The sequence below is a fragment of the Nomascus leucogenys genome, chromosome 14 (assembly GCF_006542625.1).
Source record: "Nomascus leucogenys isolate Asia chromosome 14, Asia_NLE_v1, whole genome shotgun sequence".
NCBI classification, from domain to species: Eukaryota; Metazoa; Chordata; class Mammalia; order Primates; family Hylobatidae; genus Nomascus; species Nomascus leucogenys.
The window spans coordinates 45197179-45224466 of record NC_044394.1 but is presented as its reverse complement, the minus strand read 5'-3'; the positions used below and the strand labels follow the sequence as shown (position 1 = coordinate 45224466).

The following is a 27288-nucleotide window of genomic DNA, read 5'->3' as shown; positions in this document are numbered from 1 at the left end:
TTACATATACTACTTCAACTTAACAGCGTTTCTTTAAGCCTAGGAATTTTCTTGCATGAATACTTATTACCACCATTTTCCATAGGAATTTTAACTCACTTGAGGAGATTTAATTCAACCTTCCAAATGATCGGACTTCCCAAACAAGTCATAATCAACGATATATTGTCAAGGAGATTCATGCAATTATCTACAAGTCTTCTAATCGGAAATACACATTTTACGTTTCCTTTGGAGGGTAACGAGTTGTTTTAGAGTAGAGTGGCTGCAATTGAGGCAAACAATTTAAGTAAAAACAAATCGGTTTTATACACTTTGCATGTAGATGTTGAGGACTGCATATATTGTTACCAATTTTGTTAGTTATTTAACTCTGCAAGACTGAGTTTGAGAATTTAATGACCAGTGATACATTTTCTACAATGAGCTTACAGAACTTACCTCAGTATAGTTCAAATAGCTCCAATTTATATTTACATAAGGTTTCTATTTCAATACCCATAACCTTTGCTATTGTAGCAATGACTTCTCTAATGACATAAGTGAACGCTACCTAAACTTTACTTGGAAGAAAAATGCTACTGTCACAAATACTTTGTGAAATATACATATACATAAATATGTCTTCAAGTATATGTATGTTGAATAAAAGAGTAAAAGAGCAAATAAATTAATGAAGAACAGGAAAAGAATATAAATCTCCTAGCCTGGTGTGCTTGATAATTAGTAAGTGCTAGATAAATACTATTAATATAATCCACATCATAATCTAATTCATCACATGGCCTTTATGTGAGCCCTCTAGCAATTTTAATAATATCAACAATTTTACAACTATAAATACGTGCTTGAGTATGTCATTTGCATGCAGTTCTAATGCCGCCCTGGAATATTATCTATACATAAGAAATCAATAGAAAGCATTTTCTTGAATCTCATTTCCATAATCAACAAGCTAATTCAAATTCATATAGAGCAAATAAGTGATTTCGATGGAAACATTTTTAATGTCTTTAAAAAAGTGGACTGAAAAAGTACTTTAAACATGAAAAGTAACTTAATTATTAAAAATTATAATTATAACAATAGTTAACCAGAAGAAAAAACTAAAAAAATTCAGATATTTTTAAAGCACTACAGTTTATCATGTCTCTACTTTTTCTTGTGCAATTTTTATAACATGAAACAGATTGTGTGGCTGTTGTTTCAATGCAATGGGGAAACAAAATAGCCTTAAATGCTGTGGACTATGCTAAATATGAACTTATTTTCAAGGAAAAATTCAGTAATTCTGACTACTTTTTTTGTTAAGCTGCTTCCTAGAAGTGAAATGAAGGCTTCAGTCCCACCAGAGAGGCAAATAGTACGAAGAAGTTTTCCTTTCTCTTTCTTCCACCAAAATGACTCAGACTATGAAATTAAAATTTGGAAAACATCACCCTATTAAATTTCCCTCTCTTTATCACCATCGTGGCAGGGCAAATGAATGTTTCCTTCAGCTGTGTTCCCATAATTTTTATCCATTTACATATTGCAATTCCTCAAAAAAAATTTAACTATTTCATTCCCCTGTACAAACTTTCTGAAGATTCTGAACTCAAGAGCAGAAAGTGCCTTACTGCTCATGATCCTTGTCACAGTCTAGATAACCTTGTAGACTCTAGCCTTTTTCCTACCCTTCTGGCCTCAATTTTGTTTTCCTCACTGTACTCTAGCTACACAGGACATATTTCAGTTTCTAAAGTGTGTTCCCTGACCCCATCACAGTGCTTTTCATATAGTATATAGTAAGGTAGCTAAATGCTAGAATAGCTCTCCCAGGTTTTGTTTCTCTGAACTGATTTAAGGTAAGAAAACTGTAAAAAAGACCAACATTTTTATTCACATGGATGATGTGTCAGTTCAGTTTGTGCCCGCCACCCCGCCCCGCTTAGTTATAGCATAAGTTGTCTTTAGAACAAGAGAACAACTGAAATCACAGTATAATAGGCTTTAATAATAAACACATTAAACAAAATGGTGGCCCTTCTTATTTAAAAAAGTGTCATTTTCATTGGTTGGGGTGGGAAAAAAAAACTCAATTAACTTTGCAAATTAAGAAGGTTTTATATGAATACTCTAGCATGAGAAACCAAGTTTCCTCACGAAACCCAAGAGAAAATCTGCAATGCTTAAAAAAATTTACTTCAGTCTGCCCAAGAGAATGAAATTATGAAAGAACCAATAAAGACAGCTTGATCTGTAAGAAGAAAAAGATTATTCTTAAGAGGTATGTTGTGATCTTAAAGGGTAAGCTAAGCACGTATAAAATAAAAGAGATGACATGCCCACGTCAAACATTTTAGAAGCGTTTCAGAAAAAAAAGAAGAGAGGTTTTAATTATTACTCAATCGGAAAGTTACTTGTGCCCAATAAATATAATCAAAGAAAGGAGGCAGTCTCAGAGACTCAACTCTTTTGGAGAAAACATATCTAAAATCTATCAAGGGAGCAAATATGCAGATAGAGTAATTAGCACAATGGGGAACCACCTCTTCAATACTTAGATAATCAGACCGCATGGCATCTGAACTTCTGTAATTGAGAGGAAAATTGCCAAAAAGATCAATATAGAATTCTTAAAATTGTTTCAAGTAACTATTGTGAGTCGATATTCACTAAATTGGCATAATTTATAACAAATTGGGATATGAGTGTTGCTTAGCCATTAGGGATGCTGAGAAGTTGGATGAGAAGTGAAATAAGAGAAGGCATAGAAAAGATGAAACACAGTAAACGAGAACACAGCAGGCAATAACATACTGAATCCAGAGCTAGGTTACATGCTCTGCAGGAATGTACATCTTGGGTCAGAATTTTTTACTTTAGGGTGTAAAGATAGACAAGATGTTCTTGAAAAGTCTTTTTGGTTTTTTGGCAGATGCAGTACTCATTTATTTTTTAACTGTCATAAGACAAAATATAGACAAGTATATGAATTCCTGGACTGCAAAGCAAAGTTGGATAAAAAGTAAACAGTACATTCTGAACCTGCAAACATTAGTAGCCCTGTAGGTGTCAGGAAACATTTAACATGTTAAACAGTTAAAAATTCACCTGAGCCTCCTAGAAATCTGTAAGGAAACAATAGCAGAAAATAGAATACTGGGGTCATTCGCCATAGCTAGAGAGAAATATATTGTAGAAATAAAGAAGTTTCTGATGTCCCTAAAAGAGTACAAGTTTTTCAAAGCCTGGAAAAGAGGGAAGAAGCATTGTGAGCAGGAGCCACTGGCAGAGGTATTAGGCTTAGCAGACCACCTGGGGATGCACATTTCAGGACTATCAACAGCTTCTGTCCAGGCTCATGATTTCCGATATGAAATAAATATGGGGCTAAAAGAGGAACCCTCCCAAGAAAACGTGTTTCACAGGTTTCAGCATCTTCATTTCTAGAGTTCATGGCAGCAACTGGTGCAGCACAGAACTTTATATATCTGCTCACAATAGAGTGTGTGAGCTGTGCCACAATAGAATCCACATTCGTTACAAAACTGGGGCTGAATATTAAATTGCTTTGAATATACTATTTGGGGAAAAAATGGTGCCTCAGATTATACCTGGTGACTGAATCTGCTTTTTTTTTTTCCCTCCCCGAGATGGAGTTTCACTCTTTTCACCCAGGCTGGAGTTCAATGGCACCATCTCGGCTCACTGCAACCTTCGTCTCGCAGGTTCACACAATTCTCCTGCCTCAGCCTCCTGAGTAGCTGGGATTACAGGTGCCCACCACCACACCTGGCTAATTTTTTTGTGTGTATTTTTAGTAGAAACGGAGTTTCACCATTTGGGCTGGGCTGGTCTCAAACTCCTGACCTCAGGTGATCCACCTGCCTTGGCCTCCCAAAGTGCTGGGATTAGAGATGTGAGCCACCGCACCTGGCCTGAGTCTACCTTTTTTACAAATTTCTAAGCTTAGCAACATGGCCGGAAAGTTTCAAAAACACTCTTTGGGAAAGGAATGTATAAATAGGTGGATTTCCTCTGAGTCATGGTCCATGCAATGTTGTGATTAATCTTATGACAGAAGAATTAGATCATGTGGAGATCACAGCTCTTGGAATCCAGAAAAATGGCATGAACTGAATGGCATCTCAGCAAGAATGGTCCAAGCAAGATTTTCCTGGGATATATTCTTTCCACCATTCACCAGTGAATCACTGGTTCACTGCTGTAAAATAGTGGGTTGCTGTGTTTTCTAAACTTGGTGCATATAAAGATAGTATGGTAATAATATTCTATGTCCTATTACTTTTATTTACTTTTTATTACTTCTATGTTCTCTGTACTTTTTAAATAGTGGGATCCTACACTAAAATCTTTGCATATTGCATGAATATTCACACCAGAATTGTTCTTAATAACAAAAATAAAAAGGGGCAACAATCCATAGAAGTATTTAATAAATTGTGCCATATTCTATCAATGAGCTATTGCTACATGCATTAACATGGACAGTTCAGAAACCAAGGAGATCAAAATAAAGAAGAAAAAAGATCTGTCAATTGTGATTCAACTTATTTTGAAAACAGAAAAATAAACAACACATTGTAAGGGATACATACTTAAATAATTATAACAACAGAGAAAAGTGGATGGTGTTTACCTCAATGAGGAGGAATACTGCTGAGGTACTGAAGGAACTACAACCGATTCCAATGACTGATAGCTGCTGAAGTCACCCACACTACTTGGGAATCAAAGCAGTTAGCTGCCTGGCTGAGCAAATAAAAAAATTATTTCAGGCTTTCATTTCTTTGGCCTTTAACTTAGGAATTTTGGCCTTTGATTTGACTGGATTTTTACACAGCAAAGTGATTTCATTTGGAGATTTATGTCAACCTCTGGAAATGTAATGATGGAAGAGTCATAGTGTCCACATTTGGTTCTTTTGGTATCAGTGACATTATATTATTGTCTGCGTACTGATATTCATTTATTGTGTACTACTGTAATCTACATTTGACAACATGGCTGGTGATCGTTTGAGATGGGAAAAATCAATAGTGTGGCAAAACCCAATAGGCTAACAGAACCAAAACCTGCAGGATGTGGAGTATAATCTCCCTTCTTCTTTCCTCTGGTTTTTGTGAGTGTCTCCATTAGAACAATCCACCTGATCTTCTCTTTACTCCTCTGATTCTAAAGTTTGGCAGAAGACCCTGAGCACATCCAATTCAGCCCCCTCTCGACTCCTGCCTCTCTCCATGCCTGTCAGTTTCAAATCTCAGTCAATTTCTATGCTGTCATGTGATGATCAGGGAGGGGGCAACTCAGCCCTGTTTGGGAGGCCTTTGGTTGTTCAGCTGCACCAACAATTAAGTTGGTAAGTTAGCTTAACTCAGTGGTAGGAGAGTAAGCCTTTTTGCCCACTCCTTTAAAACCACATTTTCCAATCATCTCTATAATAAAACTATTTGACCTCCATTTGTCTGTCTCCTGAGTCTTAGTTCTGAATTGATTCCAGGCTCAGGAGGGGAAGAACAGGGGATCATTTATTGATCCCCTAAACCCTAAGAGCAGTGATTATAATAAAACACTAGATGACATTATCAGATATTTATTATTATCAGATCAATCATTGTTTAACAGGCTTAATTCCTTTCATGACTCCATAACAAGACAATATTCTATATAGAATCCACAGAATGTACACACCACAGGGTCAGTAAGAAAGGAATGCCTTTTTAATAATAAATCATTTTTTGTGTGTTCTAATATTTTCAAGGAAGTAAGTCCTCAGGAAGGGATTTATATTAAGAGTCTGACAGTTAATTTGGAAACCTCATAAGGCAAAAGTTAGAAGTATAGTTATTAGAACAACTCTCAGGTTAGTCACGCTTCCTGTCTCTTTCCTCCCCTCATCCATTAAAAAGAGGAGGAAGAAAGAAAATAAGTTTCATAAAGTTGAAGTTGGATTTAGCTAAAGTCACTTGAAATAACCAGCGGTATTTTTTCACTGCCTATATAAAATAATAAAAGATCTCATATGTTGACTAATGTGTGTGGAACTACTTGCACAGCCTTCATAACAGCTCTGGAGTTTTGAAGATGGGTATTTTAATTGAAAACAACTATGAAAAATAAAGTTTTGTATGATTAATGTAAACCAGTTTTACTTAACATTACACAATTACTAATACAAATTGTAAAGGTTTTGCCAATATGCTAAATCCTTTATTCCCGTCTCTAGTGCATATCCTAAATATAATCAAAGGTGATGATTAGATGTTTTAAATTTATTCTAGCAATTATATACTTTATGTAATTATTATTGAAATGCTCAAAAATAAAATAATGTGAATGGCAATCACAGACTTTAAAAATTGTCTTTGCTTTAGTTATCAAGCAATCCAAAAAATAGAGCTGAAAATAGAGATTAAACATCTAATCTATAGCACAATTACAGGGAAATTATAGACTCCCTCAGCTTAGACATATGCAAACCATGATGCCTCTACCCCACATTCTCTTTGATGAGAAAACATGATCCAAAACTCCTCCTCCCTTTGTTTAACCCAGTCCCGCATCAACACTTCTACTTACTTCACCATAACCAATCTCAGAAAGAGTTCTTTAAAGCAAAGGGTGAGCCCAACAGATTCACATTAAATTGTAATGTGAAACTCTAACTTCCTACAGAGGTTTGCGCTAGGGGTGTGTGTATATGTGTGTGTGTGTGTGTGTGTGTGTTTGCATAGTTTCTTCTGCAGGTTACCCTTTAACAAAACGTAAGAAATTTTAAATAAGCGAAACATTTTCAACCACTAACAAGATACCTTGAAGAAGGAAAACTATGAATTCCAGGGACTCAGGGCTTGATGGGAACTTTTCTATTTAATCTCTAAATTTTATTTCCCCTTCCCTAATTCCTGAAGTCTATATGCTTCCTCCAAAGGCCCAAGGTTCTGCCCTATTCCATTTCTGTGTAGGACATCAAATGGAGGTGCTCAGGGCAGAACAAGATTAACGAGCAGCCAGTCGGCTTCACATGTAGCAATCATTAAGGTATATTAAATCATCACTGGAGAAAAAAATCGAATATGGTTTCTAATTTTGATTTTCCAAAGAAACTTACATGACTTCAGAATGTTCATGGGCCTCTCCTGCCACAGCAGACAGGTTCTTGAATGAAGATTCAAAACATGCACACTCATATCCACACAATAAAACAAACAGAAAAGTGCTCCTAGGTGCTATTTTTAAATCTCCACTAAGTATTCAACTTAAAAAATATATTTTTACAAGAGTACCCCATTATTAGACTTCCAAGGATTACTACAGGTCCCCTGCAAGATGACTTTAGTTCCACGCTTATTTATTCATTTATTTTTTAAATCACTGTTCAAAGCTTGGAGACACTAAGAATTAATTCCAACAAGTAGATGTGAAGTCCAACTTCACCACTGACTGGCTTTTGAACTCCAGAAAAATTAATGCAACATTAGAACCTTAGTTAACTCATCTCTACAATGGCAATAATAATGCAAATAATGACTACCTGTTATAAATTGAATTATGACACCCTCAAAAAAGATGTGTCTGAAGTCCTAATCACCAGTACCTCAGAATGTGACTTTCTTTGGAAAGAGAAACTTTAACAGAGAAAAATCAAATTAAAATGAGGTCATGTTGAAGTAGGATAGGCCACTTATCCAATATAACTAGTGTTCCTTTAAAAAGGATAACGTGAAGAAGAGACACACAGTAAAAATGTCATGTGAAGATGAAGACAGAGATTGGAATGATGCATCTACTAGTCAAGGAGTGCCGAAAATTGCCAGCACACCATCAGAGCTAGGAGGGTGTATGTCTCATCTCCAGAGCTATGAAACAATAAATGTCTGTTGTTTAAGCTGCTCGGTTTGTAGCACTTTGCAATAGCAGGTTCAGAAAACTGACACGCTACTCAAAAAGGTGATTGTGAGGTTTAAATAAAGTGATATCTAAATCATGTGACACAGGATAAGCTCTTAATAAATTGATATTAAAAATAGTAACAGTGGTGGGATATTTTGAAACATAGCCATTTGGTAGATTATACAACAACTATATTCGATTTATTCTTCATTTCTATTTTTAGGAATTTAAATAAGAAAATATTCCAGTGGTAATTCAGGAGAGAATGAAGGAATTATAAAGGAGATAAATTTCATACTAGTGTGTGCTAATTGTTTCAATGCCCTGTAAATGGTTTGCCATGAGAGGAGGTTGGAACACTTAGCTAAATTGAAGTTTGGGGATTATCTGTGAATTTAAAGTATTCATGCCATTTTGGCCCCTATTAGCACAAGTAATTGAGAGGAAAATCTTGCCAGTTATGCTTTTCCATAAGACTTAATGTGGACTTCGATATTTAAGTAATTCATTAGCAGGCTTAAATGGTATCACGGAACAACATTAAAGTACGTAAGAGATAGTCTGTGACCTTCATTTTAGAGATGAACAAATTGAGACCCATAGAGGTTATAATGAACTCAAGGTTGTACAGTTTACAGTGGAAAAGCTGACACTAGAATCCTTGCGTACTAGTTTCTTGTAAAAATGGAGTGTGTCTTTCAAAACTCTGTGAGTTTGATTTTCAGAACCCCGTGGAGCTTTTTAAATTATCAGAACCCCAACTCTGCACATGGAACTTTAAGATCAAGGTTGAGGGAACTCAGATCCAGAGAGAAGAAAATGACATTAACATTTTCAGTAAAGAAACCTCGAAAGTTTCATTTGGGGAAGGAGATGCAGTGGGGATGGAGGGCGATTATTTTTACACTAAAATTATTAGCTGTATACAATTTTAGAAAAATCTTTTTACATTGTTTAGAAGATCCATTAAATATGGCCTGGCATGACTATTCTAGGACAAGTCATTAAAGCCCTAAATGGTATTTGGAAATGCTGCTACCTCAGATTGAGGTCATCTGCATTATATTATAAAACACACAGCATACTCTGCTTGGCAAGTTCACTGGAATGGCTGAACTTTGGCCCCTTGCATGATTTTGCAAATACAGAGTGTACTTGTTCTCTACTTAACAACTAACCCCACTTAAATTAAAGCAAGCTGCCCCCTTTTCACCTCTGGTGTGCTCTGCTTTTAAGTATGCCTCGTGAGAAGAAATGTTAGACTTTTAATACAACAAACTTTGTTTCATTGCATTAGTTTTTTTCACTTTGGTTTATTATTTTATTTTATTTATTTATTTTTTTTTTGAGACGGAGTCTCGCTCTGTCGCCCAGGCTGGAGTGCAGTGGTGCAATCTCGGCTCACTGCAAGCTCTGCCTCCCGGGTTCACGCCATTCTCCTGCCTCAGCCTCTCCGAGTAGCTGGGACTACAGGCGCCTGCCACCACGCCTGGCTAATTTTTTGTATTTTTAGTAGAGACGGGGTTTCACTGTGGTCTCAATCTCCTGACCTCGTGATCCGCCCGCCTCGGCCTCCCAAAGTGCTGGGATTACAAGCGTGAGCCACCGCGCCCGGCCTGGTTTATTATTTTATATTTTCAGTTTCTATAGGACATTTCCATGTGGTCCTTCCGCAAAGATATCACCCCTGTAATAGAGAGGCCCAGTACAGAATCTATTCCAGAAAGAATCATGCAGTTTCATTTTGCAGCTTCATAGCCCAGAACCAAAACGTTTCAAAAAACACTCAATAACACCAATACAGGGACCCCTCTGGACAACATATCAATTTGTATTATGAAGTGAATTATAGCTGGACCCACCAGAGCTGGTATAGTTAAGGGTCTGTCAGTGTTTCCATTATACTTTGAGGGCTTTGTTCTTGGTTGCAAAGATACCCTTCAGGCTAAAGTATACAAGGCTAATGTGGAGAGTGACTGTTCCCTTTGTTTATTTTTTAACATTTAAAAACACTAGCTCTCTTTTGTGTTTGCCTGTTATACATTTTAAAATAAAGAAATTTTGGTTTTGTAAATCGACAGTCTGCCAGAGTGATGGTGGTTTTAATGGGGTGAGCTTAGGGTATGAAAGTTCACAAGAGTTGGTGTGATCCACGTTGTGCATCTTGGAGGTTATCAAGGCCTCAAAGATGAAGGTCCAATGTGTCGCAGATGCTCTCTGAAAATTACATGTAATTATTGGGCCTCTAAATTTTAAATTCGGAGGTCACCATTTATATCTTGGATGGAATATGACTGCATTATGTTTAGGGTTTACCTTTGTCTTCCCTTTTTCATGCCCCTGTCCTTACATTGAATCCATGCGAATTCTTCCCTTAAGAACCTAGCTCAAATTTCCTATTTTCTAAGAAAACTCGCATTTCCTCAAATAGACTCAGATGTTCTTCCCATAAGCTCACTTAGATCCCCCAGATCCAATATAGCAATTATTATATTATACCATTTGTCTGTGTGTCTTTTTCTTCACCAGGCTGGATGATCTGAGGAAAAGAACTACTTACTAGCAGAATGCTAGATATATTAAATATTAAATATGCTCAGTAAAAACTGGTTGCTTGAATGAAAGGATGGATGGATGAAAGGAAATGTGTTCTGTGAAACAGAATTAATGACAAGGGACCTGGAGGAATGACAAGACCCCTTTGAAAAACAGGGACCATCTTTAATATGACTTTCTGGTTCTAGTTTTCAACCTTCCAGAGGGTACAAATTCTTATAAGCCCCATAATGAAAAACCTCCCAGGAAACTGGATGACTTGTAAACTTTTACAGGAAGAAATAAATGCAGTGGGATTTGTTGAGAAAACTACTGTTCAAGGAGCTAGGAGATGAAATGTTTATTCTGACTTAGTCACTGACCCGGTAACCCTCTTCAAGTTATTTAACAGCTCAGTGATTCCATCTCTCTGCAAATGGTGATAAATAAGAGCAGTTCTTGACTGCTTCACAAGAATATTTGGCAAAAAATGCATTAGCATCTTCGAGACATTTTATTAACAAAGTGTATATATTACATATAATATTATACTGATATTGGATGCTATGTACTAAATAATTTGTTTTTAAGGGCACTATATTGTTGAAATTACATTAACCTAATCAAAAAGTATAATTGGAAGGTTTGATTCTTCTACTTGTTATGGGCAGTTGGACTATATTCTAAAAAGAAAGTTTATGTAAAGTAGATTGTTCAATTGTTTCTGCATTTAGCATGTGGGGACTGTCTATGTGATTGGTATGCTGGATAAGCTGTCATGTTCTACCTGAATCACCAAACACATCTTCAATAAAAGGTGCTAAGGAGAATTACCAATGCTTTTAGAAGAAAATGATGGAGGAAATTTTTTTTTTTAATCACAGGTTTGCAAAGCACGTTAGACTTTAAGGACTTGAAAGCTTCCAGTGTTTATCAAAGGATAATTTGTGAATCAGCTGCTTTGATGTAACCTGGAATATTGTACTGCAGAGTCACAGACCCCATTCTGGATTTAAGGAATAAGAAATTTTGGGGAGATATACAAGAATCTGCATATTAAACAAGATCTCCAGATGATTCTTATAATGACTCAGGTTTGAGAACTGCAGTGAGATCTTGTATCTTTTGGTTCAAGATGCAAATGAAAAGAGTACAGACTGCAGAAGATCAGGAGAAGGAAATTGAACTTCCCAGTGTAACAAGGGGTGATAAATGATCGTCTCCCTTTAAAATCAGTGAGTATGCTACCTTTTGTAGAATTTGGGAAGAAATTTGAAATTGTTTTAAGGGGGAAAATTGGGAAAAAATTGTACTAAAAAGACAGGAAAAAGGAATTGACAGCTTCAGTTTTTTGTCTGTTACCAGAGTGTAAGGGTAGATTGTATTTTTGGAAGAATGAGGCAAGGCTCTTCAAACTCTTCCTCATTCTTTCTTCCTCAGACCTTTGGAGGCAAGCTGATCTGCTTAAGGTTCATAATCAGTTTTATATTTTTCTAAAGGTTTGCGCTTCCAGCAACTATGATGAAAAATTGGGTAAAATAACAAACATAGTACAGTTGTAATCCATTGCTACCGTTACTTGATACAGCTTGGTTGCTTTGTTTCTGTTAGTAAGGTAGCATATACACACGTGGAAATTTAAGCAATTGTATAAAAGAACACAAAGGCAAACGAAAAACACCTGAGGTTCTGATACGGCATAGGAATTACTGCTCTCATTTTGGTAAAAATTCATTTAGACCTATCTACTCACTGTCAAATATTATTCAATTTATATAAAATTATACCTATAATTACATTTACATATTTTACATATATAAACATAAAACATATAATTTTATATTTTAAAACATTTTATAGTTTGCTTTTCCATGTCAATGATGCTTTTAAAAATTATATAATCTTGAATACCTATCTTATCAAGTAGAAAATAATTAGACCTAGGTTAGAGCTGCTGTCAGCTGTTTCATGTCCTTCAATTCTTATATTGAAGAAATGCATTCCCTCTCATAAACCTTTATATTCCTCTTATTTTTAGATTGAGGATGTCTGGAAAACTCCCTCCTTCTTTCAACACCTCTCTGTTCTAATATCGACCTCAAGCCACTTTAGAAAAAACTATTCTGAGGAATGACAGAGATGAACATAAATTCTAACTCTGAGTCTTCTGGAGCAGCAGAGGGTTATGTGAGATTCATTAGCTTCTAAATAAGACAAAGTCTATGGTTTCTCTCTCAGTATTTGCCTCTTGTGATGACTTTGATCCACACTTCCTAGAGAGTGCTTTCTAGAACATTAGTTCCTTTGGATTCAAAAGACAGCCACGCAAGTTTAACATTTTAACATTTAGTTTTTACAATGGTTTACATTCATTGTATTGGTTACTTTATTGAATTCTTACAACCACCATATAAGGTCAAAGCCATTTCTATCTATATAGGAATAAGTGGGAAACTGAGCCTCAAAGAGGGTAAGCAGAAGGTCCACACGACTTATTCAAGTGGAGCAGGTTGGGGGTGGGGGTTGGAGGAATGGGGAACAACTGTTCAGTGGATACAGAGTTTTCCTTTGGGGTAATGAAAATGTTTTGGAACTGGATAGAGTTTGTGAATACATTGTGAATGTACTAAACGCCACTGCATTGTTCACTTTAACATGGTTATTTTTATGGTATATGAATTTTATCTCAATAATAAAATTAGTAGAGCAAGCAATTAAACCCTGTCAGATTCCAGAGACCACAGTCTTAAAGATTACAAAATACTGCCTCTCATCCGGTTAAGCTAGCTCCGTATTTTTCTAGACTGTACATTAATAACTTTCTACTGCAGAGGTTTTCAATGTCTTTGTTGTGCTGAAAAACATGCTAGTCATTTTCCAATTACTTTTTCTGTGGAGCTCATTTTACCTGGAAAGTTTCCACAAGAATGTGTTTCATAAAACACTTTTATAGAATCACTGTTTTCTTCAAACCCATGAAAAGAATGTTTATTACAGAATTATTTTATCTTAGATGGTCTACTTAGTATGACAGCAAAAGTTCACAGGAATTCAGGCCCTATAACAAAGATTAGGCAGTTTACCGAGATTCCCTTTATGACCATTCCTTAGCAGTTGTTCATAATAGAAAGAGTAAAAGTGCAAAGGATGCTAATCAATTTTATCTTTTATTGTCTGCTTGAAAACATTTAATATTTACTCTTCGGTTAAGTTTCATGCAAATAGAAGCTCTGCGACATGCACATAAAGCTATTTAAATTTCATGATAAAACACAAAAGACTTAAGTATACATTGGCATCTGCAATTTTTAACACAGCAGCTTCTGGGCTTAAATATGTCTTTCATAAGCAACTGAAAACACTAACTTTATGTATTTGAAAAAACAAATGGATGTTTAATGTAAATTTTCATTTTTGTTCAGTTATTTTCTCAGTAGGGAAGACAACGATTTCAGAAAAAGTTAAAACACTTGGAAATTCAGAGCAATAATTTATTATAACATAATTATCTCTTATTTGATCAAAGCAACTTATAACCCCATCTTCCTATTCTCTTTTTTATATATTAGCCACTAGAATTTCATAGAAAGGATGTGGGGTTTGGGATTAGCTAAAACTGAGTTTGCCGGTCACGTATTATGCATTCTATTATTCAGTTTCTCATCTAAATATAAGATAGGATATGCCTATCTTATAAAATCTTCATCATTAATTCATAAGATATACATGTTAAGCCATCCTTCCAAAAATATGTATATACTTTTAACCATTTTACTCATCATAACTAAGAATTTTGACTCTGCTAATTTTTACCAGGCTGCCATTATTGATTTCACTTCCTTCTTCGCACATTGCGGAGCCCAAGCGAAGCCATTTCCTGGGGGGTTCCTAGAACCCCTGAATCTCTGATCTAAGTCATAATTATTACCAACTTATCAGTGCTTACATTTGGATAGTTCCACTGCCATATCTGCTGGAGAGCCTCTCGCGTTGCTGGGGAAAAGTCCCCAAATAATACTGATTGGGTGTATTGCAAACACATCCTAACACCTGCGGGCTGTATTTGAACTGCTCAGTTCTCATCTCAAGAGTAAAAATGGCAAAAAAAAAAAAAAAAAAAAAAAAAAATTGTATTCTCCCATAGCAGACTTTTTTTTATTCCTCAATAAAAACATCACTTATTTCCTTATAAGAAAACAGACATTATTCAATGTAGCTCTTTTACTTCCATTCACTTGGCTTTTGTATATTTTTATTAATGTTTACTTTTAAGGCAGTTTTCATTTTATGAAAGCAACACAAACCCATGTACCTTCTCATATGTGAAGACTGCTATATGGCCACCTGTGATGGTGGCTGAGGAGGGGTAGGGATGGGTAGCAGAAGGTCAAACCTCAGCCAGCTCTGCCACATTAGACAACACTACAGAAGTGCCCTCAAGAAGTAATCTGAAGAATCACCAAATGATTGTGAGAGAGGCAGCGTGTGAGCTCCAGGTTCTCAGAAAGTACATAAGGCCAAAGATAGAACAGTGGCTACAACCAATAAAGGAGAGATAGCACTTGCCAAGGAGAGTTACATATGGAAGGACTGTGTCCCCCTTCCTCCCTTGCCCCAACCAAGACAGATAGCGGGGAAGTAGAAAAAGACGTGAAAAGCAAGGAAGCTCCAGAACCTCTTACCATTCCCTCATCGCCACCCACCCCCAAGCCCCATCCCACTACTCCCACCAACCGTATATTCAGAGCAACTGGAACATCAAGTCTCTCTTGCGTACAGGCAAGGGGAAGATCACTGAATCAAATATGAGGTTGAAGATTTAAAATAATCAAAACTAATTCTTAACAATAAAAATAAGACACTTTAATAACAAAAAGTGACTGAAAAGCTATAGAATTGTCAAATGTGATTAAGGTAGCAAGTGTGTTACCCAGTAAGAAAGGAATGTTGTCAGAGAATGGAAGGTAGTGTTTAAAGAAAAAAAGTCATATCATTTTATACCCTCAGGATTTCAGACTTTTTATCAAACCAATTTGGATGATCCCCATACTAAAATAATTTTCAAAAATAACTTATTCCTTAATTTCTATCTTTGAGCAAGCAAGTCCCTAGCTCCTTTTTCACAGTCAATCTATTCCTAGCCTGATGCCCCTGAGATCCTATAGTAATACACATATGGTCTAGCCTGTGTTCAGTCAGTCTGTACTGGTAATGGTTACATTGGTTATTAAAATATTAAACTACTTATGTATCATTGGTAAACTGGCACTGACTGCCACAAACCCCATCCCCCAGTGCTCTGGTAGTCTTGGTCGCTCCTCCAGAAGTCCCCACAACTCAGCAATTAAAGTGTTAATGCTAGTACAGCTGAGGAGCCTCCTAGTCCCTGCTCCACTCTTTGGTTAGCACCAGTACCTTATTAGTTTTCAATTTTGAGTATAAATTCAGTCTGTAATATAAAATTCAGAAAATGATGCAAATATCTTCAAATAGTCAAGGTCTGTTTTTTGGGTTTTTTTTTGAGATGGAGTCTCACTCTGTCACCCAGGCTGAAGTGTAGTGACGTGATCTCGGCTCACTGCAACCTCCATCTCCCAGGTTCAAGCAATTCTCTTGCCTCAGCCTCCCAAGTAGCTGAGATTACAGGTGCCCACCAATACGCCCAACTAATTTTTTTTATTTTTAGTAGATACAGGGTTTCACCATGTTGGCCAGGCTGGTCTCAAACTCCTGACCTTGTGATTTGCCTGCCTCAGGCTCCCAAAGTGCTGAGATTACAGCCATGGGCCACTGTGCCTGGCCAAGATCTGTCTGAAATGATAAATCGTTTCCTTTGCCACTGGATCTCCTCTATAAACAAATAAGCTCTATTCTTTCTATAATTTCAAATATATCTTTCTTTCCTTCTCCTCTAACCTGGTGTTGTACATTTTGCTCATGTTAAACTTCCAGTATTGCCTGCTTAACTAGATTGTCAAGATTGTCTACCACTAGACATTCGAGATAATGGATTTTCCCTCTGAAGTTTCTCATAGTGTCTTGAGAAGGATCTCGTTACAAAGTGGATATTGCTACCCTATTTCTGTGTGTAATCTGAGCTCTAGATTGTAGCCTCAGCAAGCTTTTCCTGTCTCCCCAGGTCTATGCCACATACCAAAAATACATCTACTTTTTTTTTGTTACTGAAAACATTCATACATCTTACTGAAACCACTCAAATGCTAGTAGTATTTAAGGTGTATGATAAGTGAGAAAACTTTAGTGTTTGATATAAGACAAAGTCCAGGAAATAGAAGAGTATTTATTTACATACAGTAAAATTTTTGAGGGTAAAACATTATTCTGAATTTCAAGAAGACACAAGGGCTTGATATTTTTGCCCTCCAAGACCTGCTCCAATACATTCTAAACTGTCACATGTCATAACCTTTATTTCTATCCTTTATTGCTTCTCAGGACTTTGGACTTGTATGTACAGCCTCCTGATTGTCTGTCTGGACTTTGAGAGATCTCTTCTTCCCCATCATTTCTACTCAGCCATCATATATATATATATATATACACACATATACACACACACACACACACACACACACATACATATATATATTCAAGCACTGTTCATACAAGTACTCAAAACTCAGCAGTTTACAAATAATCTATTAGGAAATAGGCAAACTACATGAAGATTTCACTGAAGAAGATAGACAGATGGTGAGTAACCACATGAAAAGACGTTCAACATCAATAGCCATTAGAGAAATGCAAATTAAAAATATTAATACAATGAGATATCAGTATATACCTATCAGAATGGCTAAAATAAGAACCATCAACAACACCAAATGCTGGCAGGGATACAGAGAAATGAGCTAACTCATACATTACTGCTAGGAATATAAAATGGTACAGCTACACTGAAAAACAGTTGGGCAGTTTCTTATAAGACTAAACATGTAACTGCCATACAATCTAGCAACTGTAGTCTTGGGCATTTATTCCAGATAAAGGAAGACATCTTCATATAAAAACATGTACACAAATGCTTATACATTAGTGTAACAGACAAAAACTGGAATCAGCCCACATGTCTTTCAACAGATAAAAAGTTAAACTGTAGCACATACATACAATGGAATGCCACTCAAAAATGAAAATAAACAAACTATTGATACATACAACAACTTGGGTGAATCTCCAAAAATTAGGCTAAGCAAAAACCCAATCCCAAAAGGTATGATTCCATTTATATACCATTTTTTAAATGACAACATTTTAGAAATGGAAGACAGAGTAGTTTTGCCAGGAAGTATTGTTTAGGAAGAGGGTTGGGGTGGAAAAATGGAGGGAAGTGAGTGTAGTTATAAAAAGGCAAATTGTCAAATCCTTGCAGTGTTGGAACTATTCAGTGTCTTGACTGTGGGGTGGGATACTTAAACTTACAAGGTGATAGCATTTTATAGAACATAATAAAGACAAAAATGATTACAATGGGCATGGGGTAAATCTGAACAATATTGGGGGTTTATCTCAATTTCAATATGCTGGTTGTGATATTATACTATAGTTTTCCAAAATGTTGCCATTAGGGAAAACTTGGCAAAGTGTACAGACTCTTTTATGTTTTATAGCTGCATGTGAATATAAAATTATCTCAATAAAAATTTCAATGAAATTTAAGAAAAGCTATTCATTATCATTCCACCAAATTGGCTCGCCTCCCCCCTACTCTGTATTTCTACGTAAACTGAGCAGAATCAGTCCCAATTGCCTACATCAAAATCTGGGAATTATTCCATGATCCACCTCTTTCTTCTTTATTTTGATCTTTCATGTTTGCAAAATATAATATTTCAATATTCATTGCTTTGGGATATTGGTCTGCTTGGGCTGGCTTAACAAAATACCAAAGACTGAATGACTTAAACATAAATTTATTTTCTCATAATTCTGGAGGAGAGAAAGTCCAAGATCAAGTGTGGCAGCACCACCTCCATAACTGTAGGCCAGGGTCCGAATCCCAAGGCTATAGGAAACCCCACCCTTACATCACTCCAGGACAGTCCTGCCCTCAAGGCTCTGAACAGAGGTTGTCTGACCTGTTGGAACTGAGGCAGTAGCCCTGATAACTTCCCTCTTGGAAGAATAGTGAATGTTTGCAGCCAAAAAGCCCTATTGTCCTGTCAAGTCCAAGAAGTCCAACAGCCTTTCTTCACTTTGTCCCATCTCTGTCCCTTCAGTAAAAACTGGCAGGATTTCAGCTGGTATAATCCCAAAAGCTCTTCTTGAAGTGACAGTCTAGCCTCATTCTTAGTGTTCTCTTCAGAGTATGCTTTCTCTTTTTTGCAATATAAACAGACTGAAAATTTTCCAAATCTTTAGGTTTGGTTCCTTTTATTTTTGCTTAACAGTTTGTTCTTCAATTCCTCTCTCTCCTCTGACATTTTACTGTAGCAATCAAGAGGGACTGAGCCACTCTTTCAACACTTTGCTTAGAAACCTCCTCAGCTAAACATCTAATTTTATTGCTCATAAGTTCCACAAAACACTAGAACACAATTCAGCCAAGTTCTTTGCTGCCTTATAAGAAGGATTGATTCTCTTCCAGTTTACACTGACACGATCCTCATTTCTATATAAGACTTCATCAGAACCGCATATATTTCTTTCATGCACCTCAGAACTCTTCTAGCTTTTTATTATCAAGATGCGAAGACACTTCCACATTTTTTAGGTATTATTCATAGCAGCACCCTATTTCTTGATGCCAAAGTTTGTCTTAATCAACTGGGTTGCCATAACAAGATACCATAGAGCTTAGGTAGAAATAATAAATATCATCTTGGATGAAAAGCCTTTGTAAGAGCCTTTTTGATCCTTGAAATATTCTTTTGAAGAAAGGTATGTGGCTTAAGGGTTAATTGATAAATCAGACACCAAGGAACTGTACCTATGGCTACCCACTGCCAAAATAACATCAAAATGGGCAGATAAGTTGCTCCAAAATTAGGTTAACTTAGTTGTTTTCACTTTCTCCTCACATACCCTTTGCTCCCATTAAATCAGTTGATCCTCAGATACACCTTGTGCTTTTGTAACTTAGTGTCTTTCCTCATGCTGTTCTCTGTTCCTAGAATTACATATATCCAAATCCCAACCCATTCTTCCAAATTAGCTCAGATGTCACATCCTCTATGAAGGGCCTCTGATCCCCTCACAGAAGGAGTCTGTTTTGTGTCTCTCCATCCCCACCTTTCTGGCATTAGCAATCTTATAGAATTTTATTTTTATAGTTCTTGAGGCCCCTCTCGCTTTCCACCTTGAAATTTTGTTTTTAATTCATTTGTCTTACGTCTTCTATTGGTCTCTAAGTTTCTTGCAGTGAAAACCTATTTTCACTCAGCTTTGGGTAGATCTCAAATACCAAGCACAGTGCTTTGAATGTAAACGTCACTCAGAAACATCTATTCAGATTTGAGTGCTTACCATGTGCCAGATACTAGGCCTGCGGCGTGACTGAAACAGTTTCTTCTCTCCAGGTACTCATGGGAAACAGACATATTAACAGACTTTCAATATGATCTAGTAAGTAATAAGGTAGAGTCATGAACAGAGTGTATGGAAACCTAGAGTAGAGACTTGACCAAGGAAAAGGCCTAGACTGAAAGATGGGCAGTTTTGGTCAGAAAATGGAATGTATGAATCTATGACTTCAAGGTGAAGCCATTTTGGAAGGTGGCAATATCCAGGATGTGACCCTGAGAACTGTGCAGGCGGAGGAACGTGAGTATAGGATGTGAGATAGCTCTTCCAACTGGCCAATGGTGCCAGGAATTGAGGTACAGAGGATGCCGGTAAGCCAGATGCCAGAGTCCTCAGTGAATGAAGGAAAATGTCCAAAAGAGAGGTAGATGATCATCCTGGGAAGGAGTAAAAGATGGCATCTGCAGATGGTGTGAACTTCATGGGCAGTGAGGCTTTTCATGAAGCTGGAGCAATGGCCTGGTAAGGGCAATGGGAAGGCAGGAGGGTGCTGGTTCCCTATGCTACCTGACCCTATCCATCCCAGAATTTGATGTTTAGAGCTCAAGCAGCTTTAACTGGAGAGGGCTGCATGGTGAGGCTCATTGTCTTTGTAGAGCGCCAAGTCTTCTTCATTAGGGCAGGAAAGAGGTGTTCTGTGAAAACACTGAGGGTATAGAGGTGCTTATTTACAAGTTGAATCACCATAGATAATGCTGATACAATGGGAGAGCTGAATGTGGACTAGTCCACTTTTATCATTTTAAATTTGAATACTCTGAGGCCCAGTGAAAAGAAATAACTTTTTTCCTGAGGCTTCCATAACTAAATTTAATTTCCTTTTTCCTAGCAGTTATTCTGATGCATAGATTTCTTTTTTCTTTTTTTTTGAGACGGAGTCTTGCTCTTTCATCCAGGCCAGAGTGCAGTGGCGTGATCTCGGCTCACCGCAAGCTCCGCCTCCCGGGTTCACGCCATTCTCCTGCCTCAGCCCCCCGAGTAGCTGGGACTGCAGGCGCCCGCCACCGCGCCCGGCTAATTTTTTGTATTTTTAGTAGAGACGGGGTTTCACCGTGTTAGCCAGGATGGTCTCAAGCTCCTGACCTCGTGATCCGCCCGCCTCGGCCTCCCAAAGTGCTGGGATTACAGGCGTGAGCCACCGTGCCCGGCCTGATGCATACATTTCTTAAACACAGATGCTTGAAGCACATGAGTGGTCTATAAAGACCTCCAAGGTAGATTGTGGGTTATTTCATAGTATAGCATTTCTAACATGATAATCCTATGAAAGCATACAAATATGATGTTTTGACATTAAGAACCTGCATATAACATTCAACAAACATGTCAATAATCAATGATATTTATCACGGTAGCATGTTCTTCCTATACATTTATGGATAATTTCTTTCCCCAGTTCCCCCAGCCCTAATACAACAGTGAGTCTTTTGACTGTATGGTCCTTGAAACTTCCACCCACACCACTCTGCTAAAACAGTTCTCACTAAGGTCACCAATGACAATCAAGTCACTAAGTCTAACAAATAATTTTCAGTCCTCGTCTTATTCAATCCCTCAGTAGCATTTGATACAGACAATCTTCCCTTCCTTCTTGAAGTACATTTTGCCCTTGGCTTTTATGAAACTACAGTCCCCTTGTTTTATTTGCCCACTTTTGTATTGCTCCTTTGCAGATTTATCCTCCTTTACTTGGTTATTAAGCGTTGAAGTTCACCAGGGCACTGTTCTAGATACTTTTATCATCTCACTCCATATTCTTTCTCTGAATGATTTAATCTATTCCCATGGCTTACAATATCTTTATGCTCAGTGTGTCTCCGGAGCATAAATAAAGATTTATATCTCCAACCCATGTTTCTCCTATGAACCTTAAACCCTTATGTCCAACTCAACATCTCCACTGGGATATCTCAAGGGCATCTGAAATTGAACTGGCCCGAGTGTGAACTTAGATTGCTTCTCTCAAACTTGCTCCTCCTCCAGTGTTTTGTATCAGAGTGCCAAAACAGCTATTTACAGTTCTGTAAGCTAGGAATTTGAGTCATCCTCAATACTTTCCTTCCTCTCAACTTCCACATCAAATCCATCCACATGTCCTGTTGATTTTACCTTGAAAATGCCTCTCAAATTCATCCACTTATCTCCATCTTTATTAGTAGCACCTTCAGTCAAGCTATTGCAGTAGACTTTCTTTGGTAACAGCTTTACTGAGATTTAATTCAGCTATTATAAAACACAGCCATTTAAGTTGTACAATTCAATGGTTTTTGGTATAATCACACCTTATTTTATTTGCTTCACTTCATTTCATTTTGTAGATGTTGCATTTTTAAAAATAAATTGAAGTTTTGTGGAAATCCTGCATCGAGCAAGTCTATCAGCAATATTTTTCCCACAGCATGTGCTCACTTTGTGTCTCTGTGTTACATTTTGGTAATTATCACAACAGGCCGGATGCAGTGGCTCATGCCTGTAATTCCAGCACTTTGGAAGGCTGTGGCGGGTGGATCACTTGAGGTCAGGAGTTCGGGACCAGCCTGACCAACATGGTGAAACCCCTTTTCTACTAAAAATACAAAAATTAGCCAGGCATGGTGGGAGGCGCCTGTAATCCCAGCTACTTGGGAGGCAGAGGCAGGAGAATCACTTGAACTCGGGAGGCAGAAGCTTCAGTGAGCTGAGATCACACCGCCGCACTCCAGCCTGGGTGACAGAGTGAGACTCCGTCTCAAAAAAAAAAAAAAATTATAACAACACTTCATACTTTTTTATTATTGTTATACCTGTTATGATGATCTGTGGTCAGTGATCTTTGATGTTACTATTGTAATTGTTTTGGGGCACCATAAACGGTGCCCATGTAGGACAACAAACTTAACTGATAAATGTTGTAGGTGTCTGACTGCTCCACCAACTGGTCATTCTCCCCTCTCTATCCATCTCCTCAGGGACTCCGTATTCTCTGAGACAGAACAATATTGAAATTAGCCCAATTAATGACCCTACAATTACCTCTAAGTGTTCAAGTTAAAGGGAAGAGTCTCAAGTCTCTCACTTTAAATCAAAATCTAAAAATGATTAAGCTTAGTGAGGAAGGCATGTTGAAAGCCAAAATAGGCCAAAAGCTAGGCTTCTTGCATTAGCCAAATTGTGGATGCAAAGGAAAAGTTTTTGAAGGAAATTAAAAGTGCTACTCCCATGAACACACAAATAATAAGAAAGCAAAACAGCCTTATTGCTGATATAAAGAAAATTTTAGTGGTCTGGATGGAAGATCAAACCAGCCACAACACTCCCTTAACCTAAAGCCTAATCCAGGCCAAGGCCCTAACTCTCTTCAATTCTATGAAGTCTGAGAGAAGTGAGGAAGCTGCAGAAGAAAAGATGGAAGCTAGCAGAGGTCGCTTCATGAAGTTTAAGGAAAGAAGCCATGTCCATAACATAAAAGTACAAAGTAGGCAACAAATGCTGATGTAGAAGCTGCAGCAAGTTATCCAGAAGATCTATCTAAGATCATTGAGGAAGGTGACTACACTAAACGACAGATTTTCAATATAGATGGAACAGCCTTATATAAAAAGATGTCATCTAAGTCTTTCATAACTAGAGAGTAGAAGTCAATGCCTGGTTTCAAAGCTTCAAAGGACAGGCTGACTCTTTTGTTAGGAACTAATGCAGCTGGTGACTTTAAGTTGAAGCCAATGCTCACTTACCATTTCAAAAAGTCTAGAGCCCTTAAGAATCATGTTAAATCAACTCTACCTGTACTGTAAAATGGAACAATAAAGCATGGATGACAGCACATTTGTTTACAGCATGGTTTACTGATTATTTTAAGTCTGCTGTTGAGACCTACTGCTTAGAAAAAACCAAGATTCCTTTCAAAATATTGTTGTTCATTGACAATACACCCAAGAGCTCTGATAGAGATGTACAAGAAGATGAATATTGTTTTTTCTGCCCGCTAACACAACATCCATTCTGTAGCCCATGGATCAAGGAGATATTTTGACTTTCAAGTCTTAAGAAATATATTTTATAAGGCTATATGTAGCTAGTATAGAGTGTGATTCCTGTGATTAATCTGGGTAAATGAAAAACCTCTGGTTTTCCTTATTCACCATTCTAGATGCCATTAAGTAAATTTGAGATTCATGGGAGGAAGTTAAAATATTACATTAACAGGAGTAGTGAAGTAGCTGATTCCAATCATTATGGATGACTGAGAGGGTCAAGAAGTCAGTGGAGGAAGTAACTTGAGATGTGGTGGAAATAGCAAAAGAGAAGTTGCTGATGCAGCCAAATTAACAATGAATGGAACTTCCTCTGTAGGAACCCTGGCTGTGTCACACGACCCAGTCAAGCTAGTAACTACCAGTCCTCTACCAGCAGAGATGGATATTCCTCTATTCTCTGGCAGTATAACTCAGGTCAGAAGTCCTGTTGAAAGTGCAATGAGCCTTATTCCTGAAGATGGCCTTCCTCCTATTCTCATCTCCACTGGTGTAAAAGGAGACTATGCTGTGGAAGAGAAACCATCACAGATTTCAGAAATGCAGCAGTTGGAGGAAGGTGGCCCTGACCCACTTGTATTTGTTTTAAATGCAAATTTGTTGTCAATGGTTAAAATTGTACATTATATGAACAGGAAGTGCTGGTGTTTTACAACCAAGGGAATGCATGCAGTGGGTCAGTCTGAGATAGTCATTCTTCTACAGTGTCTACCAGATGGAAAGTGTTTGCCAAAGGATATCTTTAATCACTTTGTGCAACTTTATCGGGATCTCTGGCAGGGAATGTCGTGGGCAACTTGGGACATTCCTTCTTCAGTCAAAGTCTCCTCAGCAGTAAAAAACATGGTGGATTTTTATATGTGACATCTACCTACCAGTCACTGCAAGACCTAGTACTCCCAAACCCACCTTACTTGTTTGGGATTCTTATCCAGAAATGGGAAACTCCTTGGGCTAAAGTGTTTCCTATCCATCTGATGTTGAGACTTGGAGCTGAATATTAACTTTATCCATGCCCACTATTCAGTGTCAGATTTTGGAAGCCATTATTTGGAGAGATGGGGCATACCATCATGAATCTTCTTGCAGACTTCAGAAATTGCCAGTATACCTTGCCAGTAGTTCAACGTTTGGTGGTTGATATGGAAGTTTGGAAAACCAGCGTAAAAATTCCCAGCAACAGATAAAATGAGATGATGAAAACCATGAACAAGTCCAATGAGCATGTCCTGGCAGGAGGTGCCTGCTTCAGTGAAAAGGCAGACTCTCATCTTGTGTGTGTGCAGAATGATGATGGAAGCTATCAGACCCAGGCTATCAGTATTCACAATCAGCCCAGAAAAGTGACTGGTGCCAGTTTCTTTGTGTTCAGTGGCACTCTGAAATCCTCTTCTGGATATCTTGCCAAGTCCAGTGTTGTGGAAGATGGCGTTATGGTCCAGATCACTGCAGAGAACATGGATTCCTTGAGGCAGGCACTGCGAGAGATGAAGGACTTCACCATCACCCATGGGAAGGCGCACTCAGAGGATCCCCAGGAGCACATCCACATCCAAGCGGTGGATGATGACAAGAACGTTAGCAAGGGCGTCGTAAGTCCTACAGATGGGAGGTCCATGGAGACTATAACAAATGTGAAGATATTCCATGGATCAGAATGTAAAGCAAATGGAAAAGTCATCAGATGGACAGAGGTGTTTTTCCCAGAAAATCCTGACCAGCACAATTGCCTCGGTGATCCTGCAGATCACGGTAGATTGACTGAGCATTTTACCAAGGCTTTTTGTCTTGCTCTCTGTCCTCACCTGAAGCTTCTGAAGGAAGATGTAATGACCAAACTGGTACTACGTGTGACACTTGATTCAGATCAGGTCGGCTATCAAGCAGGGAGAAATAGCCAGCCTCTTCCCTCGCAGTACATGAATGATCTGGACAGCACCTTGGTGCCGGTGATCCATGGAGGGGCCTGCCAGCTCAGTGAGGGCTCTGTCGTCATGGAACTCATTGTTATTTTTAAAAGTTGCCACGGCCGCCTCAACCATCAGCAACTAGCATCCTGATCAGTCAGCTGCCGTTAACACTGAGGCAAGACCCTCCACTAGCAAAAAGATTATAACTCCCTGGAAGATATTGGTTTTTCTTTGCCTGGCTTATTTCACTTAGCATAATATACTTCAGGTTCATCCATGTTATCACAAATGACAGAATTTCCTTATTTTGTAAGGCTGTGTGTGTGTGTGTAAAATCTCACATTTTCTCAATCTATTCATCTGTTGACAGACATTTAGGTTAATTCCGTACCTTGGCTATTGTAAATAATGCTGAAATAAGCATGAAAGTGCAGATATCCCATCAACATACTGATTTCATTTCCTTTAGATATATGCCAAGTAGTGGAATTGCTGAATCATATTGTAGTTCTATTTTTAATTTTTGAGAAACCTTCATACTATTTTCCATAATGGCTCTACTAATTTACATTCCTATCAAAGTGTTCAAGGGTTCCCTTTTCTCTACATTCTCACCAATACTTACCTTTTGTCTTTTTAATAGAAGCCATTCTAACAGGTGTGAAGTGATATATCACTGTGGTTTTTTTGTTTTTTTTTTTGAGACGGAGTCTCGCTCTGTCGCCCAGGCCGGAGTGCAGTGGCGCAGTCTCAGCTCACTGCAAGCTCCGCCTCCCGGGTTCACACCATTCTCCTGCCCCAGCCTCTCCGAGTAGCTGGGACTACAGGTGCCTGCCACCACGCCCGGCTAATTTTTTGTATTTTTAGTAGAGATGGGGTTTCACCGTGGTCTCGATCTCCTGACCTCGTGATCCGCCCACCTCAGCCTCCCAAAGTGCTGGGATTACAAGCGTGAGCCACCGCGCCCGACCATCACTGTGGTTTTAATTTACATTTTCCTCATGATTAGTTATGTTGAGCTTTATTTTTTTCATATACCTGTTGGCCATTTTTATATCTTCTTTTGAGAAATGTCTATTTGGGTCCTTTGCCCTACTTTCAATTTGGTTGTTTTCTTGCTATTGAGTTCTTTGAGTTTCCTATGAATTTTGGATATAAACCCCTTATCAGGTATATGGTTTGCAAATTTTTCTCCCACTTTGTAGATTGCCACTTTACTTTTTTGGTTGTTTCCTTTCTGAACAGAAGCTTTTTAGTTTGATGCAATCCCATTTGTCTATTTTTGCTTTTGTTGTCTATGCTTTTTGGGTGATATAAAAAAAATGCCAAAATCAGCACCAAGAAGCTTTTTCTCTGTTTTCTTCAAGTAGTTTTATGGGTTCAAACCT

The 27288-nt window shown here is 37.8% G+C and overlaps 1 protein-coding gene across 1 annotated transcript in view; it reads left to right on the top strand.

Annotated features, from left to right (window-relative positions):
* LOC115838246 (zinc finger FYVE domain-containing protein 9-like) overlaps positions 1-27288 on the top strand; it is a 99170-nt gene that overhangs the window by 65473 nt on the left and 6409 nt on the right. Inside the window, 3 exon segments of the mRNA XM_030827087.1 lie at positions 20152-20230; positions 24254-24759; positions 24762-26009. Of these exon segments, the coding sequence (XP_030682947.1) occupies positions 20152-20230; positions 24254-24759; positions 24762-26009 (1833 nt within the window).